We start from the raw sequence: 20,425 nt of genomic DNA on the forward strand, positions 1-20,425 counted from the left end.
TTCAGCAGCATTTAAAACTCAAGTGGGCCCCACCAAGTGCTTTTATATGTTTTTGGCATGTCTTCACATGATTTTAGCTGGTATGGCCCACCTGAGTTTCATCTACGGCTAATTTTTGGGATATCCCATAATTTAAAGGGGACCCATCAAATGCACGGTGTTGATGGTTGACACACATCACGGTGGGGCCCACATAGCTCGACCTCATGGGATGTTATCATGAGCTCGAGCGCATAGTACCTTTTCCCATATATATATATATATATATATATATATATATATATATATAGAGAGAGAGAGAGAGAGAGAGAGACCAGTTCCTAGGGAACTCATGTGAACTTTTCGAGAACTCATCGTAATGATGTGTGATGTAGCACCCCATGAAACCTCAGGGCCTAACTTTTACTTTGGTCCAAAACTTTCGTAAGCCATGGGAAAATAAAACAGTTTCATTCCTTGATTTGCATCTTTGTTTTGGCTCACCAGAGTTTTAAAATCAGCATTAAATTTGTCCTTTTAGGGTTCATGAGATGCCGCATCACATAGACTGTTTGGATTAGATGCCCATGACACGTGTGTAAAGGTGTGCACATTCGCTGATGCGTTGCTGAACATGCCCCATATACACGTGTGTTTGTGTGTGTATGTGTTTTATTGAAACTGTTCATCTATTTTTTCAAATCATTATAAAGGATGATCCCGAAAATGAGGAAGATTCAAATCTTGAGTGAACCACATCACAAGAAAACATTGGTGATCAAATTGCCACTATTAAAAACTTCCTAAGGCTCACTGTAATGCTCATTTGTCATCTAAACTGTTGATTAGGCCACGCACACCTGAATGAAAAGAAAACATAAATATCAGCATAATCCAAAACTTTTGTGGCCCTAGAGAAGTTTTTAACTGTGAGTGTTCAATCACCACTCTTTTCCATGGTGCAGTGCATATGAGATTTAGACGTACCTCAATTTTAGGCTCATAACTAACATAGTCCGGAAAAATGGATTAAATGGGGGAGTTTTTTCCTACTCTACGCCGCTCTTTTAAGCCACCGTCCATTATCTGCCACTCCAAACTTATTTTACCAAATTCCTACTCATCTATACGGGCACTTTTTTACCAGACCAAAATGCCCCTACTTTATAATTTCCATCCTCTCCACGTCCGGCGGCGGCGGCACCGGACAGTCCGGGCAGTGGTGGGCGAGAGCGGATTGGCTGGTGTACAGCACACCAGCTAGTATTGACGTCAGCAAGTTCGGTGGCTCTCATATGTGGGTCCACTGACGTCAGCATGTTATGTGGAAACGGATTGGCTACGCCCCCGCCACCAGCCAGAGGCTGGTGGTTGGTGCTATGTAGACTCCACTATGATGTATACGTTCCATCCATGCTGTCTATATATTTTTCTAGATCATTTTATTGTATTATACCAAAAATGAGGTATATCCCAATATCAAGTAGGCCACATTACAGGAAACAGTATTGATTGAACATCAATCATTAAAAACTTTTTAAGAGCCATAAAAGTTTTAAATCAAGCTGATCTTTGTTTTTTACCTTCATCTAGGTCTATATGACCTAATCAACAGATGGGATGTCAAATAAACAATACAATGGGCCTTCAGAGGATTTTAATGGTGGATATCCAATCATTATTTTTTTTCCTGTGGTGTGTTCCACCTGAGATTTGTTTCCCTCTCATTTTTTGGATCAAGCCCTAAAATTATGTGTAAAAATGGATGAAGAGCATGGATGAAACACATACATCATGGTGGGGCCCACCAAACACCCACCACCAGCCACAGTGCTAGTGGTAGGGGGAGCAGCCAATCCGTTTCCAGTTCCGTGGCCTTATGAACAAATTCCATGGAAAATAAACGTTATGGTGGGCCCTACAAATTTTTTAATGGTGAAAATCATTATCTCCAATGCCATGTGGTATGGTCCAGTTAATCGTTGTATATGATTAATTTTTTTGGATACTACTCTAAGATGATTTAGAAAAATGGATAAAGCTTTGCGGATATAATAAATACATCATTGTGGGGCCACGTAACTTTGATCTCCTTTGAACTGTTTGTACAACCGTTTGTACAACTCGGAGCTCGAGGAACGTCAGCACTCGTCTTCACACGACATGTACCTACACCAACTATATAGATGGTATAGTTTATACAATCGTTTGTACAACTCGGAGCTCGAGGAACGTCAGCACTTGTCTTCGCACGACATGTACCTACACCAACGATATAGATGGTATAGTTTTTTTCGTGAGCTGACTGAAATAAGCTGCTTCCCATGTGAAATTGATCACGAAGTGAGTGAAGTTGACTGCTTTGAAATTCACTACGAAGTGAGTGAACTTGACCGCGAAGTTATTGAAATTAACCACGAAATGAGATAAATTGACCGCAAAGTGAGTGAAATTCACCACGAAGTGAGTGAACTTGACCGCGAAGTGAGTGAAATTCTTCTATCACCCCTCCCCTCTGAAAATCCTTCATTTTGTGTATAGTTGGGAGTTGAAATCCAGAATTTGTAAAAGTGGGATCTTCTATCACCCCTACAAATCCTAAATTTCAATTCAAAAAGGGAACCACTACCTTGCAAAATTCATGATTTTGAGATCAATCTCCAACTGCCATAATTACCATCTCCTCTTTTCTTAATGTATTCCCAGTCATTCATACCATTAAATGTTTTTATTTGCATTTACACCATGATAATGAGATATACTATCAAATTAAACCTATGCAATTATAATTTGAGCCACCCATAGAAAAAAATAAATTAACAACCACCCAACAAAAAATATAATATTTAATTTCAATATATAATTAATGGACCTACTTATAGGCCTCAAACAACCTAGAATTGCCTTGTTTTTTCGCCAAAGTTGTCTTACAATATGCTCAATATAATAATTATCTTATGCTGCATGTATGTCATGTTTAAAATATTTAAGAGTATTTAATTCACCACATTCATTATCTTGTAAATATACCCAAAATAATTCTAGAAATCTAAAAGTTAAAATTCAAGGTCCAAACACAATGTCTGAAATCCAGAATTTTGAATATCCATTCCAACAAACAGAACTGCAGGATTACAAGTCCAAGACATCAATTCCATGCTCCCAGACTAGTCCTAAATAGACCTCTGTAAAAATCCAACTGAACTCTATTAGGTCCAGGCCTTTTTACATAGATCTTGACCGCAGAGCTGTGAGGCTCAACAGCATCTTCAAATGGCTATGATATCAATGAAGAATCACTGAACCAAAAAGGAACGAGCATGGCATAAATGCTGCCAGGGAGCACCGAGAACTGTTGCGCACATTATCTCCCACCATCACAAGACAGCAGGCAGGATTACATAATCCATTCAAGAATTTGAATTTTCAGAAAGCCCATTTCGGAAATGCATGCTGAGATTCCCACCCACAATTGTTGAATGGACCATGTGATAGAATCTTTGAGATTGGAAGATCCTACCTGGCAATCCTTGGATCCTTTTCTCAGTTAAATGTGGACCATTGCTGCAATTCTCTTAACCATGTTTGATTCATCATACACCATGAATGGAATAGTTCTATTTTATCCATCGAAAACTTCCAGGGACGGTCCATCCACAGTAGTACGTGATCGACCGTTGGTTTGGATTGCAGAACCTTCGCCCCCATAAACCCAGAACAAATAATAATAATAATAAACTTGTGAAGCCGCCTCCAAACCAAAATATTTTTTTTAAAGGGGGGGAAACGCCCTGAAGAAACTATGATATGATGTAATACAAATGGTCCTTGTACAACAAATTTACAGATGCCCCATCCCTACCAATGGCCATAAATAAATCAGCATGACAGTATTTTCTCATCAAGTCAAATAAAGAATGGGAGGACGCATAACAAACAGCACTACAACCGAGCGAATTTGAACACGAAGTTAAGAGAAAGGAAACCTGCAATGATAATAGCCAGTATCGTCTTGTAATAGAAATCCGCATGCAGGGCTGCACTGCTAACACTGAGCTGACCGGTGTTGACAAACTCGTTCTTTCCAGATGATGTAGATGAGACGTTCACAGCTAATGAGCCTGAAACAAAATAAGATATGAAGTTTAATGGCTAGACGTGCTTGGTAAAAGAAGTTCTTGATTTGGATGAGATTGCTGGACTTACAATCATAGTTGGCCCACCCTATGCGCTGACCAGCCAGATCATAAACAAAGATCTTATCTTTTAGAACAAGGTCTGTGCAAAAGAAGCAATCAGTACCATTAATTCAAGTTCAATGAATATGTACATATGATTCATACCATAGTTTAAAAGCTCGAGAACTTGACTCAATGACTAGCTGGATCGGATCAACTAAAAGACTTGACCGGACTTGATATTTTAACAATTAAATTTTGAAGTATCTAAAAAGGTGGCAAATTTTTAAAATAGTTAAAAACTGATATATGGAATATCCAAACAAAAACAGAACCATGATATACGGCGTGCTGTCTGCATTTTTCTTTTATAAAGAGACCACGGTTGACTTCTCAAATGACCCATCAAGATACACCGAGTCGAGTCAAGTAAACTCAGCCAATTTTGGAGTCAAATCACCAAGTTTTAGAACTATAATTCATACAACAACAGGCGTATATTATCTACAAACCAGAGATCAGCCATACTTTCTACTATGGCTTAGATATGAAAGAGTAATTGTGTCTTTATGTGTGCATGTGCCCAAAAGTATTTCCATGACTATGTCCCAATTTATTCATCTTGAGTTCCCTTCATCTTTTTCCAGTCATGCATAAAGAATTTCCATGACTGATTACATATGAAATGTTATGAAAACAACCATTTCAATTAAGCCGTGAAAGTATTTATAAATAAACACACTGACAACAACAAAGGCTGTCAGGTGTCAACCTGCCAGGCTTGGGTCTATTTGGGACAGGAAATTGAACAGGTCAGTCTAAGCCCATTCAAATTTCTGATTCTGCCTGGCCCACCTTGGCCCATTGACAGCCCTATTCAACTAGCCCAGCATCCCAAGTACTGAAGTCTCTAGTTGAGCAAGATAATATAGCTGTGTAGCAGTCGTGGAGCTGAGTTTCCAAGAGAAGTAAACCAACAGCGCCCCGGCGCATTACACTAACGTTTGCAAAAAAGTCCTGAATAGACTTTGAATTTCTTTAGCGCAAACAGAATTTTCTTCTCAACCTTTCATCTCATTATCTCAATCATAAAAGCTCTGTAACTTCTAAGCTACTCCAAATTGATCATTCTTCTAGGGTGACTTCCATTTTTATTTAATTGAAAAAACTCATCGTAAGGAACCCACTAATACTGTGCATGCAGCAGAACTGTATTATTTTTTGTAAAAGTTGAAAAACAAGAAGAATGAGGCTACTTGAGGTTGAGGTTACAAGTTGGGGTTCTCTGTCTTTAATTTCTCAATATGGAAACTAGAGCCAAGCAGTCACACGACTGGCTGCTCTAGACTCTAGTAGTACGGCTGCAACTTCAGGTGAGGTTGGGTTGGGTCGGGTTGTAAAGGTCCTCTGGTTGGGTTCAGGTTGGAAACGCCAACCTGATTTGAATTTGGGTTGAGGAAATTCAGGTCAGGTTAGATCTGATTGGGAATAATCCCATGTATTAGGTAGGGTCGAGTTGGGTCACGTATAGAGAACTTCAGGTTGGGTTGCAGGTTGAGTCCTCTTGAGGTTGGGTTGGAATTCAGGTGGGAATTCGGTTTGGGTTGTGGGTTAAGTCCTCTTGAGGCTGGGTTGGGCTCGATCTAACACTCAACCTGACTGATGTAGAGCAGGTCGCGGACACTTTCATGTCCAAGATGGACCAGAGAAGGCCCGATCAAAAGCAGAAGTCATCAAGACCGCCAAAACCTTAAAACAGGCATATCTCGCAAACCGGAATGAGTTATTCGACGTACCATATATGATTTTGGGGTAGGACGAGCTACTTTAGCCAACCAACCTGGCCATGCCGGGTTGCCCATGCCGAATTTGTGAGATTCTATCATATCGACGGCCAAATTCCATGTTTAGTTCCGTTTTTACTATAAATAGTAAGTTTTAGTTTGATTATAACTCTTCATCCATTGGGCTTTAGGAGTTGTGTCCAACATGAAAAGTGCTTAGAATAATTAGGAGAATAACGTGGTTAAGCCACATAGGACACTTACTATAAAAGTAAATTTACTATTTACAGTAAGTTACGAATTTTAGGGAGTTTTAGTTATAGTTTGTTTCTGATTTCTTTCTTATTGCTTGGTATCCCTATTTAAAGGGTTGTGAACTCATTCATTTCAATCAATCAATCAAATTTTGAATTTATTAGAATTTATTTCTATTTTCTTGCTTTCTTTCCTCATGGATTCGAGAAGTCTCTGTGAGGAGTCCAAAGAAGCTCCGTGGATTCGGAGTAATTATTCTTGAGACAGTGATCGACCTCATCACGTTCATCCCTGCGTCAATTAGGGGTGCACATCTAACCGTTGGAACTGTGGAACCGGACCGGAACCGTTTGATCGGTTCAGTTTGGTTTGGTTCTAGGGTGCTAACGGTCCGGTTCCGGTTCCCAAATTTTCTGAACCGTTGATTACGGATCGGTTCTGGTTTAGGGTCCTGTAGAACCGAACCGAACCGTTGATCCAAACCGTGACAGGAATCGTGGATCTGAACCGTTGATCCAAGTTTAGTTTTTTATTTTTTTTAAAAGGAAAAAAACCCTAAGTTGCTATACCCCTGCCCTTATTGAGCGCCCTACCCCTGCCCTCTGCTCTCTCTCGCCGCCCTCCCTTGGTTGGTAAGTTCAAAAATAAGTGGTTGATGGAAAAAAATAAATCATCTTGATCCAAAAATTTCGTGGACCACAACAAATTCTTAATGGTCAGTTATCATTTTTTTTTCCTGTGGTGGCCAGTATGAATTTGGATCTTCTTCAATTTTGGTGTTATGCACTAAATAATATTGAAAAATGGATGGACAGCTTGAATATACCACACATAGATCAAGGTGGGCCCCACGTCAGTGACGCACTGTGTTGGTGAGGCCGGGCACACCTAATCTGCTCATACACAGTTGTATCCAACGTCAACAACCATCGCGTGAGACACGTGGCCACAATGCACGATAAAGAAAAAACACGTGCGCGAGTCTATTCGATAGTGTTCCGCGAAGCTTACCTCCACCGCCCGTCTCCTTCACGTTTTTCTCTCTCTCTATAAAGAAAAGAAAAGAAAAGAAAAGAAAACCCATTTCTTTCATTCCACTCCAGCCAGTCTTGAAAAACCCTTTCTTCTACTTCTTCCCAAAAAGCCCCTAACAAAGATGAGTTATTACAACCAGCAACAGCCTCCTGTCAGAGTTTCTCTTGGATGGTCTTTGTAAGATTGCAGGAAATTTCTAGGGTTTTGTTTAGTTGGATCTGACAGTGGGGTTTTGAATTTTGATGGATAGGAAATCCTCCGGCAGGGCATCCAAAGGACGCGTATCCACTGCCGAGGTACCTTGTGCAGGGATACCCGCAGCAGGGGTACTATCCTCAGTAGGGCTACCCTCCTTCACGGTTTGAATTCAATAATTTTGCCTGCTGCTGATGCACTAGTTCGTCCCATGTGTCGGTTCTGGTTCGGTTCCGATTCCATTCCATTTTCACGGTCTGGTTCCGATTCCGGTTCTAGGGTGCTAGCGGTCCGGTTCCGGTTCCAAAAATTGTAGAACCCTTAGGAGCGGTTCGGTTCCGGTTTCACCCCAGAACCGGACCAAACCGACCCGTGTGCACCCCTAGCGTCAATTGGTATCAAAGCGAGGACTCCCCTCGAGCCGATGGCAAACAACAAAGGTATGAACAAAAATTCTGTGGACGGTGATCCAAGGATTCGTTATCTTTAAAAAAGAATGGAAACTTTCCACCGGGAGAGTCAGTTGACCATGCAAGGGTTGCAAGCAACTCTCAACCGTATTGCGGATACACCAAATCCACCTCGACCTCATAGTGATGCTCAACCGCCCGTTGTCATTGTACGACACAACCTCGATTTCTTCAAAGCACCATCAGATGATGGTAGATCGTAGGTCACCACTTTGATCGTGAGGAAGCCATTATACATGCCAAAGGAAGAAATAGAATTACAGCAAGACAACATCCTTCGAACAAGGTGCACTGTAAGCCAAAAAGTCTGCAATGTGATCATCGATGTCAGGAGCAGTGAGAATCTCGTGTCAAAAATAATGGTGGAAAAGCTGCAGCTGAAAACAGAAAAGCATCCATCTCCGTATACAATTGGATGAATCAAAGAGGTCAACAAAACAAAGGTAACTGAACAATGTACTGTCTCATTTTCAATTGATAAAAATTTTAAGGATCAAGTACTTTATGACGTAGTTGACATGGAAGTTTGTCATATGTTACTTGGTCGACTATGACAAAATAATATTGATGTTATTACTACACATAAAGGTTAGGATAACGTATTTAAATTTACTAAAGATGGTAGAAAGATTGGCCTTCTCACTATTGGAACAGAAAACCAACCCAAGACTTTTAAAGTTGAGGAACAGTCTCTCACAACTGAATAGGCCTTTGTTAAACAATCTGAGAAAACAAAAGATATATATGCATTAGTTGAAAAGAAAAAATATATGGAGCCTGTGAACGTCCCAAGGGATTTAAAACTAGTGTTTGCAAGAGTTCAAAGCGATTGTGCTCGATGAATTCCCTAATAAATTGCCTCTCATACGAGATATACAAAACCACATTGATCTTGTTACAGGGATAAGTTTGCCTACTTGCCCACATTATCAGAAGGAATATGAGATCTTGAAGGCAGAAGTGAAGGAACTGATTCATACTAGCCAAGTCAAGGAGAGCATGAGTACGTGTATTGTGTCAACTCAAGAGCCTAATGTCAAGTACAAGAAAATGGCTAATAAACATCGGCATCAAAAGTTATCTCAGAATCATGAACCAAGTTCCTTGAGTAACTCGAGGACGAGTTTTTTCCAAGCACAACGGTCTGATGTAGAACGTGTCACAGATACATTCCTAGCATGGTTGGACCAAAAGAAGGTGGACCGTAAATTGATCATAACTTTTGATCTGGGTATCGTTACAGCGCACCAGACCGAGTATCATGAACCGAAGCAGCACGAGAACTCGAGGACGGGTTCTTTTGAAGTGGAGGGGACTGATATAGAGTGGGTCGCGGACACTTTCATGTCCAAGATGGACCAGAGAAGGCCCAATCAGAAGCAGAAGTCATCAAGACCGTTAGAACCTTAAAACAGGCATATCTCGCAAACCGGAATGAGTTACTCGATGTAACATATATGATTTTGGGGTAGGACGAGCTACTTTAGCCAACCAACCCGGCTATGCCAGATAGCCGAGTTGCCCACGCCGAATTTGCGAGATTCTATCATATCGACAGCCAAATTCCATGTTTAGTTCCGTTTTTACTATAAATAGTAAGTTTCGATTATAACTCTTCATCCGTTGGGCTTTAGGAGTTGCGTCCAACATGAAAAGTGCTTAGAATAATTAGGAGAATAACGTGTTTAAGCCACATAGGACACTTACTATAAAACTAAATTTACTATTTATAGTAAGTTACGAATTTTAGGGAGTTTTAGTTATAGTTTGTTTCTGATTTCTCTCTTATTGCTTGGTATCCCTATTCAAAGGGTTGTGAACTCATTTATTTCAATCAATCAATCAATCAAATTTCAAATTTATTAGAATTTATTTCTATTTTCTTGCTTTCTTTCCTCGTGGATTTAAGAAGTCTCTGTGAGGAGTCCAGAGAAGCTCCGTGGATTCGGAGTAATTGTCCTTGAGGAAGACAGTGATCGACCTCATCACGTTCATCCCTGCGTCACCGACCCAACCCGCTGAGTTGCATCTCTATCAAGCACATCCCTTGACTCAAAGGAGACTTGAAATTTCTCAAGAATCTGTAGTGTAGGAAGCTTCCTAGTCAGGGACACATGGAGCATGTATGAACTGAATAACTTCATAGGCAATGCCTGGTCAATTGGTTAGTGAATCAACTTAACCACCATCCTTTGGTACAGATGTACAGTCTGGGTTCAGCTAGAGAGTCTCCTTAATATGTTTGAAGAGGTTGTTATCCCCCATAGCTCAGTAGATAGGATTTCCTGATTACCTGCTCAAGCATGCTTTCAGAGATGAACTTCTATCCAGGCATCTCAACATCAATCCCTAATAAATATCTCAAAAGATGAATTGTCTGTGGACCAAAAGTCTCCCATGCATGCCTTTGTCTTGTGTTTCCCATGAGTCGTATTAATCTAACTCAGCATTCGACCTTTGAATAGCTTCAACGGGTCCTTGACCAGGCTTGACCTACAACTGTAATAACTGACTCCGTACCTTTCAGCTTCCATAGCTTCTCAAATTCATTAGAACCTTGGCTCTAGGTTTGTTTTGACCTTGTTAAAAACTAGGTTCGGGCTAGTCCTTGAACACCTTTGACTAATTGTCAAGCAACCTGTTGGACTCTTACCTACATGACACAAAAACACTACAACAAACATAGAACAAATAATGGCAGTAGCTATAGATTTGTACACAGTTCACCCAAGAGGCTTCTGCCCGTTAAGATTCAAGGTATTGCATAATAATGCGAATAGAAGCTAAGGACTATGCCTCCTCAAGATTCCAGTACTTTGATTTCAGTATATCAGGATTGGGCAAGGTGCCAAATGATCCCACTCTCTGATAAGATACCTAGTGTCCATAAAAATAAAAATAAAAAAATTAATAAAAAATCCAATGTATTTAAGGACCTAAACACAAGATGATATTGGTCAATTAACAAGTCGAACACAACCATGGTTAACTATGCAAACATATAGTCCAGATGCAGTGACTTAAGGCTTGTATAACAATAGAACGTAAGTTTGTATCTTCAAAATCAAAGTGCTATTCTCACAGTTTGAGAACCAGAAAATCAACTCAACTCAAAGGTCCAACATCTAAAGTTCACTTGAAGACTTGTTCAAAAGTCAAAATTGGATAATTAATGATGATGCAGAGACATTTTAAATGTTTAAAAAAATGTGTAAAACTATTTAAAATTGAGAGCATTCCTTGGTGCTAAAATCAGGTTGATCCACTAGTTGGTGGGGCTACATGTATGAGAAAAATGGGCAGTCATGAAAAGATGACCAACTATCCATATCCAGTGTACAGTTACAAACCACCTGATTGATGGATGACCTGGTTTTTGGGGTCACCAAATTATGGCCTGGATATAACAGGAGATATTCCATGTTGGCAGTTGAGGAAGGAGGCCTCTTCCATGACTCACGCTAGGAAAAAAAAAAAAGAAGTAAAAAAGAGAGACAAAGGAGGAGGCGGAAGCACAGCTATTGGCGCCCTAGTTGCAAGAACCTTCTATCAAGTCGACTCGACACATTTTTAAACCATGATTCACATAGCCTCCAACATTTTTGTCCATGATAGGGGAAAAAAAAAACTGTGAAATAGATAGCCACTTGGACAAAAAGTAAGCCAAGACCCTTGCAGTTTTGGTTTGCTAGAAGCATAGAATAGCTAGCTGATGTACTAAAACATTCAGGGTCCACTCAACACGTTTTTAAATGATGATTTCATAGCTTCAACTTTTTGGTCCATCAAAGCAGAAAAAGAAAGTGAAATAGATAATCACTTCTTTTTTTTTTTCTTTTTTTCTTTTTTTGATAAAAGGTATTCCAAAACTGCTGGGGTCTCCACCTGTAGGAAGCAAAGAAAAGCTTAAGCTAGTAATGTAATCACTAAAGAATTCTAGATAGGTAAATTTCATTTATGCATTAATTGAGGTAAGAATAGTTTATTATAGTTCAGCTTGAGTGCAAAACACTGAAACTAGAAGTATTGTGTACTGTTGTTTGATTGTTATTGTTAGCATCCCTACAGAGTGAAGGCAGCGCTGTTTGGTAAACATGTACTCTGGGCTCACTGCTGCTGTAGATAGCAACAGTTTGGTATGTATGTGAACGCATGCACCTTGCACTTGCACATTGTGTGTGTGTGTGTGGAGGTTGTTTGGGTTGGTTTTCTTTTTCTTTTTTCTTTTCTTTCTTTCCCTAGGTTTAGAGATGCTGTGTCATCTGGCCCTTTGGTAATTTTTTCCTTGGCTGTTTTGTTTTTGCCATGGCACTTTTAGCTTGTTTATTGAAGTTATGGCTGAGTATGTGGCTCTGGTGGGAGAAACTCCAAAAGGGCAGCTTGTCAAAGATCTCATTAGCAACAAAAATGGCATCTTGGACAGCCAACATGCCACATTTCTCTCTATATGTGTTTGCTTCATGTGTAGCCACATCCTTTGCTAAGTTCAGCAAATCAACAGATTGTTATTGGTAGGGTGTAACAAAGTGATCAGGAATTTCTTCACTTCTCCAATCACCATTGATGTTGCTGCAACCTAGCCATTAGCTTGGAATCCTAGTCATTAGCTTTGCTATTAAGATTTATTGCAACTCCATTAAGACGTGTTGCCATTAAGGACTAAAAGGATTTGGTCCTCAGGCAACTCCATGTAGCCTTTTGGTCCTTAGGCAACTCCATGTAGCACTGATGGGGGGAGGCACATGTGCAAATTTCAGGACCATTTCCTCCCATCCATGTTCCTCATTGATTCTAATGAACCTATGTAACAGACTTAGTACATTCAATTGTAAACAACCTATGTAACATTCTATACATTGCGCCTGTGTGAGTTTTGTGCTAAAAAAATCAAACCTTAAAAAAATGACTAAACCTTCCATAAATATTTTAATCACAGAAGAGGAGAATAAAAAGAATATGCCTAGCAGAAGACTGATTGCAATATGGAATCTTGTTAATATATGTGTGCATACTGTTTCCTTAATATTTTTTGTGCATGAAACCATCGCATTTAATGCAGATAACTTGTTAAAAAAGCCAATTCCAGCATACAAACCTCCTAAGATTGTGATTCCTTGACCCTGAACTTTCTGCCAGCCTATACACCACAATATCGCATTATTCTGCAGAAGAAAAACACAAAGAACTTAGGATTTATGCCAAGGCTTATAAATAGCAAATTAAATATTTAGTGGACGGCCCAGCCAAAATAGAATGCAGTCAGTCTTTGAAACTCAGGATCCTAGTGGGAAGGCTAAAGAAAAGCAGTTTGGAAAACTCACAACAGAACCCTGCTGCAGAAGGTAGTCTTCAGGTCTTAGAACCAAAGCTGCACCACCCTGGAAGTTTAGCGTCACAGAAGGAAATATCTCATCGACACTGGATACAAACAGCGTGCATCACAAAGGTTAGATAAACACCAACTCACGGATGGCATTCCTTTTTAACAAGATGCACATGAAATAAAATAATGACTTAATCATAGTTAAAAACAAAAAGAAAAAGAAAAATATTTAACCTGTTGGAGATCAAAAAACATTGATTTCCTTTAGAAAGAAAGGAATGCACAGATTGTGACACAGCAGCAGTTATCTGAAGATAAGAACATAAGAATTTGATGAGAAAACCAAACATCAGAAGGAAGCGATAAAAGATTAAATGGATTCACAGAATATCTTTCATGCGACATGGTTGCAGAAGTAATTGCACTTCATCAAACTACTGATAGAGGTGAGGCAGTATAACTCACTGCATTCACAAATGGATCATAGGCTTCTTCTGCGAGGTATGCCAAAGTTGTGCCAGAATCAATTATGGTTCCCCGATTGCTTGATGTTGCAAACACTGCTGGATCAATGGACAATGTTTGCCCATTGACAGCAATGCTCTGCAGATTCAAATTATAATGAGGCCTGAAAGATTGGAGATAGGATCAATCGCATCTTGCTGCAAAATTAGCATTTCAATACTTCAACATTATCATATTTCTTGTTTTCAATAAATAGAACTGCAGTAATTCGCAGCAGATCTTCGATGTAGAGGATGACTGCCATTTATATACCCCATCTCGTACATTGCATTAACAGAAGCAGCAACTATTATTGTTTTAATAAATGAGAACCACAATTATCATAGGAAGATTGTAGTGAAAAAGGTTTAAAAAATACATGAAAGCTCCTTCAAGGCAAGTTACAAGAAGGTTATAAATATACAATTGTTAGTCTCCATCTTTAACCAAAGAGTGAACAGTTGCAATTGCTTCTTCATGCATAAGTAGCGCAAATCTCATAAGGTATGCTTAAGTGATGCATATTTCCCCAAGATCCACATTGCCTCCTCATGGATGAAGTGCCACAAAATCTCACAAGGAATGAATAAGTTATCTATATTTTCCCCAGTATCCACATGTCTCCATGGCATTAATCCATCACACGAAACCAACTTTATATCATTATGAGAATTAACTTCCATCTTTCAGGTTACCTCAGCCCTGTCGGAATGACAAATCTTTCGGAGCTTATGCTTAAGCACGACCTCATCAGTGTCTACGATCAGACAGTGCCCATCAGGTATAAAGGTGAGTGTATTCTTCATCATTCTTGACAGGAGGAACCCGCAAACTTAACTCAAAGGTCTACCTTGTTTGATGTGTGGCCCACGATCCACAAGCTGTTGAGAAAGTAAGGGAAGCTTCCTTTTTATTCAACTCAGTATGGAAGTACCTTAAGTTAGACAACAGCATGCATGACTCAGGGCAATGCATGCTGCTCATGTGTCCAATCAAACCAGACCTAGAAAATCACCTGCCACAGAATTTTCTTCAAATTACTTTACAAAATTATCCCTCTCTAACCCTCAAAATAAGGTAAGATAGGTAGTGGAATGGAGGGAGAGAGAGAGCAGCTGGATTTCATATCTAGGTCTTTTCTTGAGAAGTATCCTCAGAACCTTAGCCATCATTTTCATGATTATATGTGTAAGTAACGAGGGCAAAAAATAACTGTGACACCAACATCTTTCAAATCCCTCCAGGTTCTGGTGCTCACTATGACACGACATGAGCATGAGTGTGGGACCCAAGCAGTACCATGGCTCTCCAATGCCCAAATATTTATGATTTTAAATCAATAAATTAATGTAAGTTATTTAGGATTTTTTTTTTTTTTTTTAAGGAGCACTGCCAGGGTTTGAACCCTGGTTCACTCACACACACTACACTGTCTCCACCAGTTATTTTGGATTTAATAAAAGTGTGTTTAAATATTTTAATAAATAAAAACAATAAAACATCTAGTTGCATCCCCCTCTGCTAAGATCTAGGGGTCAAGCGAGTCCAGCACAGAGTACCAGAGCACCATCTTGTACCTGATACGTGTACCCAAGTACTATGGGAATTTAAGTTTGTGCACCCTGCTGGCTACTTTATCCATGTCAAGCGTTGTACATCTTGCAGAAGTGGCTCCAATAAACCAAAATGATTGCCCCAGCATCCCTCAACAACCAACCTACCAGACCTTCATATATAACCCTAGAATATGTGGATGCTTCCATATTTGAAAACTGATGTACCTTCAGTAGTTTTCCCAAATGATAGGTCAACTATCAAGTATCATGTGCATGCTCAAGATAACATAGAATGTAGGTGCACCAAAATTCAGGCCATCCTGTTCAAACCTGTTTTAACACATGAGCACAATACAATAGTTGGTTTCATGCAGAAAAGTACCAAACATCTTAGATTCGGCGAGGCTGATGAACCCAAAGACGTTTTCCTCAAAAGATTTTCAAATAAAAAACTGCTTCTACATATATAAACTCGCCCTTAAAGCATCAATATAGCTGTCCAGTTATGAATCTTTAGAACCTAGATGAGATACTAATGTTTTCGGCATTAAACTCATTTTATCTGGCCTACGAAAGAAATATTTGTCCGCAAAAGTACATTGAGCCTTAAAAACAACTACCTATGCACATAACAAAAACACAATCAACCATGGCAGTCATTCCCATTTCTGTCTCCTAAGAAATAGAAACAAAAATGCAGAAAGTAGAAAGATTAAAAGCCAACATGTTTTGAACTTCTCAAGATAGAAGCATTAAGAAAATGGTGTTGGAATAAACATCAAAGCCCCAAAACAATCCATCATCACAAACCTATAATATTTAAAGATTCATCATGACAAAAAAGGTAACTTACTGTGACTGGACAAGTGGAGTATAAACGATACCCGGTTCCACAATCTCGCCAAGAACCAATATGCCGCCTCCATTGTCTGAGCCTTTCAAGCAATGAGAGAAGACTTTCGGGGCTATCCCTCGCGAAGATAGCTGTGAGATCACAGAAAGGTCGTGTTGCCCAAATCCGAATATGCCATCAATTGCCCTGTCAGGCTTTGTCAAGTCCCCTGTCTGAGAGACGCTACACCTGTTTCAAAAGTAGCCCGAATCCTTTAAATCTGACAGAACAAAACTGCAATGCTAACAGAAACTTAAACTCAATGAAGCAACAAAAGCGCACCCGAAAACAATAGAAGTCGAAGAATTGGCAGTCACGTCATCCCCGACGACCGTGTCGAAGAACAATGTGTCGGACACATAATACCCTGCCGTTCCGCTGCCATCACCATACTGGAATGAATAATTGCACTGGGAACTCGGAGACTGTGAAGCGCAGCCGGCTTCCGTAGTTTGAATTGCAGAAGAGCATATCTCATCCGAACAAGAAACCACCGAAGCTGTTGACGATCCATCCGGGTTGAAAGACTCGAGAGTGATCTATTAATGAACAAACAGCAACAGTGGAAAGAATTTCAGCTTTGCAAATGTGGTATAAAGTACAAACCCAACAGGACCGTGTCGATGCACAACCAAATTGCTAAATAAAGTAGGAACTAAATTGAGATTCATTTATTACAATCCTATTTACACAAAACAGTTACATCATTCATAATGGTTGCTTGCCCAGAATATGGAATAAACTTAAAAAAGCCTGATTTGTGCCTTTTCCTTTTTCAGGCGAGTACGTGTCTGATAGGGGTCTTTGGCCTTCACTGCCCACATGCCAATATGGCATGCGTGCGTGTAATCCACACCATTTGTCACGTGGGCCATAATATTACAACTCCATAGCCCTAAAACATAGCTGCCAAAGTTCTACACTATGTAGGTGGGCCCCAAATGCATGTTGAATTTGGATAATCCAAGTTCTTTGGGAAAGCAATCATTATGGGTGATCCCACCCAAATTGCTTTATGTAAATGGATTGCCAAAAAGGGGTATTCCCGACATCCAAACCGCCCATTAGTATTCAATAACAAAGCACATTTCAATTATTGCTCAAATAAAGTGGAATGAGAACCTATTACTTCCGAGTGAACTTAAACCTACAACCCTTTTTCAAAAGCATTTTACTATTGAAAATATCGATTTTCAAGGGCAAAATTGGAAACCGAATTCTTAAGGCATAAGAGAAATGGGTTGCAGAATACAAACTGGCTGTATTAGTACTGCAATCACATTACTTTCAAGTTCGAATTGAAATAAATGCAACTGCAATTTGAGGGCTACTTCCTCATTACAAGTATTGGAGAAACATCATTAATTTCTGTCATTTCGAATGTTTGCAATTCTGTTTGTCTGTGCGTCTAAACGTGGCCAATGGGATTGAAGATGGCAAAATATATGGCATTTTCAAGTGCAAATATGGAAACCAAAATTGTTAGGGGATAAGAGAAATGGGTTGCAACATACAAACTGATTGTTTGTACTGCAATCACATTGCTTACAAGTTGGGATTTTTATCAATGCAACTGCAATTTGAGGGCTGCTTCCTCGTTATGAATATTGTGGAAACATCATTAATTTCTGTTGTTTTGAACGTTTGCAATTCGGTTCGTATGTGCATCCAAACATGACCAATGGAATTGAGAACAGTGAAAAGAAGAAAAGATGATGGAAGAGAGGCAAGGGGATCATACACCAAGTCCGCTGGATTTGGGGCAACCATCACAGCCATTGCAGGTCACCCACAAGATGTCGCTTCCCGTGTCAATCTGCACATAGAATTCCTTTGGAGGGGAACCCAATTTCACTCGCGTAAAATAAAGCCTAGAACCGAACCAACAAACCAGAAGGAGAAGAAAGAGAAAAAGACAATATCAAAATAGAAACAAAAAAAAAAAAAAAAAAAATCCAAAGCCGAAAATCTAAACACCACATAAAACCCAAGAACAAAGATCTTCTTTTCTTCTTCTTCTTTTCTTTTCCTTTTTATTTTGAAAGAAAAGTAGAGAAATTCAAACAAAACCCAAAAGGTTTCGAACTGAATTGGCGAACAGATAGGAAAAGGAAAAATTTTTTAAAATACCAAAATCCTTTAAATAAAGAAAGAAAGCCAAGCAAAGAACCAAATACCTAGAAATGAATACCAATGAAAGAAAAAAAAAACCAAAAATCAAACCGAAGAGCGAGAAAGAGAGAGGAGAATTAAAATCGAATACCCAACGGTGAAGGGATCGGAGGAACCTTCGACGGGAAAATCAACAACTCCAGCAGCGCTTTGCAAGAGCCGTCCGTGCCGACTCCGATCTCGGGCCTTCAGCGCCTCCAATTCCACGCTCCGGCTAGCCGGAAACGCCCGCTCCAGCGTCAGGCTCGCCGGAAATGCACAGTAGACCACCGTCGACGACAGCAACAGCAAGACCACCGCCAAGATCGGGAATCCGGCGTGGAGAAACGCCGGCATTTTTCCTCTCTCTCTCTCTCTCCCTCCCTCCCTCCCTCCCTCCCTCCCTCTCTCTCTCTCTCTCTCTCCCTCCCCCCTCTCTGAAATACAATCCCAGAGAAGGAGAAGAAAAGGAAAAGACAAAAACGAGAATTCAGACACGCGAATCGAGGGTCGTGTTTATCTGCAACACCAACACACGATAAAATCTCAGCGAGAAGAGAACAGAGAGAGGAAAATGGAAGATTTTGAAATTGGATGACGTGTTTTTATAAAATGCGATAGCTTTTTAAAGTATATGCTCGCGACGAGCACGAGTTTTTTTTTTTTTTTTGTTTTTTCAACTCTTGTTTTTCTAAGTGCTACTTAGCTTCAAGGGTCTACGATACGGTTGCTGCGTGCTCTGCACGCCTGGTTTCGTATTTCTGTGTATTGTGTTGGTGGGCCATATGCTTCAGTGATTTCAGGCCGTTTGATGTTGTCGAAATCACCGTTGATGGATTGTTTTACAAAATATCACCTATTCTGTATTAAAGCTTAATTTTTGTGATCCACTAAGTAAAAATGACGTGGTCAAAGTTCGACGGTTTAGATCCTCCGAAACCAATCTGGAGCGTACTTTAGAAAGGGTCAGTGTCAGGTTTATCAGATTAACGGTGTGGATTACCAAATAATGGGCCCTACTTACAAAAATAGAATTGGACGCGGTTTGGCTAGTTACGCTGAAACCAGCGAGGTGGCTAGTGGTCGGTGCTATGTGGACCCCACTATGATGTATTTGTTTTATCTACTCCGTCCATCCATTTCGAAAGATGATTTTACTGATTTAATCCAAAATTTAGATAGATCTAAATTTCAGGTGGACCACACCATAGGAAAACAGTAGTGATTGAATGTCCACCATTAAAAACCTCCTAGAGGCCACTGTAATGGTTATTTGACATCTAACCTGTTGATTAGGTCATACAGGAATGGATGAAGGGAAATAATATATATCATCTTGATCCAAAAATTTTGTGGCCCCAATAAGTTTTTAATGGTGGACGTTCAATCAACACTTGCGGTCCACTTGAGATTTGGATCGACCTCATTTTTTGGTTCATACCATAAAATGATATGGAAGAATAGGTGGACGGAATGGATGAAACACATACATTATGATGGGGCCCACAGAGCACCGACTACTAGAGATGGGCCAGTGGCAGGGTCAATAGCCCACAGATTGATGGTTAAGTAAAAGTGGCGCGGCCAAAGGTTGATGACATGGATCTATTAATATATAGGTACTGGGACTAGTTTATAAAGGGTCAGATCTATCAGATAAACGGTGTGGATTACCAAGTAATGGGCCCTGCTTGACAAAATGAGGTTGTGAGAATGCATCACGCGCATTGGGTGAGTGAGTTTCTACAAGTGGGGCCCATTTCTCACTGATCCAAACGGTTGAAACTATGGGCCCCACTTGTAGTGGGCCATGAAGTAAAAGTATCTGAGACCGAAGAACTGGAATGAACAGATGAGAAAGATAAAACAGCAACCGTTCTCATTCAACGAATAAGAGGCCCAGCGTTCTACTTCCTTGATTTTCAAATCTGGGGTGTTTTTGGTACATGGGCCATCCAAGGTGAATCCCATCGTACCAACGTTTCAGATCAGTGATCCATGGACCCCAGATGTAAAAACAAAATAGCGGATGGTATGTACAATCTCTCCGTGCAACGCAAAACAATCATACAATCCATCTTCCATGAGAGGACCATGAACTCG

General features: G+C 39.9%; 1 protein-coding gene across 1 annotated transcript; it reads right to left on the reverse strand.

The window, feature by feature from the left end:
* Positions 1–3,724: 3,724 nt before the first annotated feature.
* LOC131253340 (aspartic proteinase 36-like) lies at positions 3,725–18,958 on the reverse strand. The gene is made up of 10 exons (XM_058254312.1): positions 18,435–18,958; positions 17,913–18,042; positions 16,454–16,710; positions 16,133–16,360; positions 13,685–13,847; positions 13,454–13,527; positions 13,218–13,314; positions 12,992–13,058; positions 4,186–4,257; positions 3,725–4,100 (listed from the first exon to the last, which is right to left on the reverse strand). The coding sequence occupies exons 1-10, from the start codon at positions 18,677–18,679 to the stop codon at positions 3,922–3,924; spliced, it is 1,512 nt and encodes a 503-aa protein (XP_058110295.1). The 5' UTR covers positions 18,680–18,958; the 3' UTR covers positions 3,725–3,921.
* Between the last annotated feature and the right edge of the window lie 1,467 nt (positions 18,959–20,425).

This window comes from Magnolia sinica, chromosome 1 (genome assembly GCF_029962835.1).
Source record: "Magnolia sinica isolate HGM2019 chromosome 1, MsV1, whole genome shotgun sequence".
NCBI lineage: Eukaryota > Viridiplantae > Streptophyta > Magnoliopsida > Magnoliales > Magnoliaceae > Magnolia > Magnolia sinica.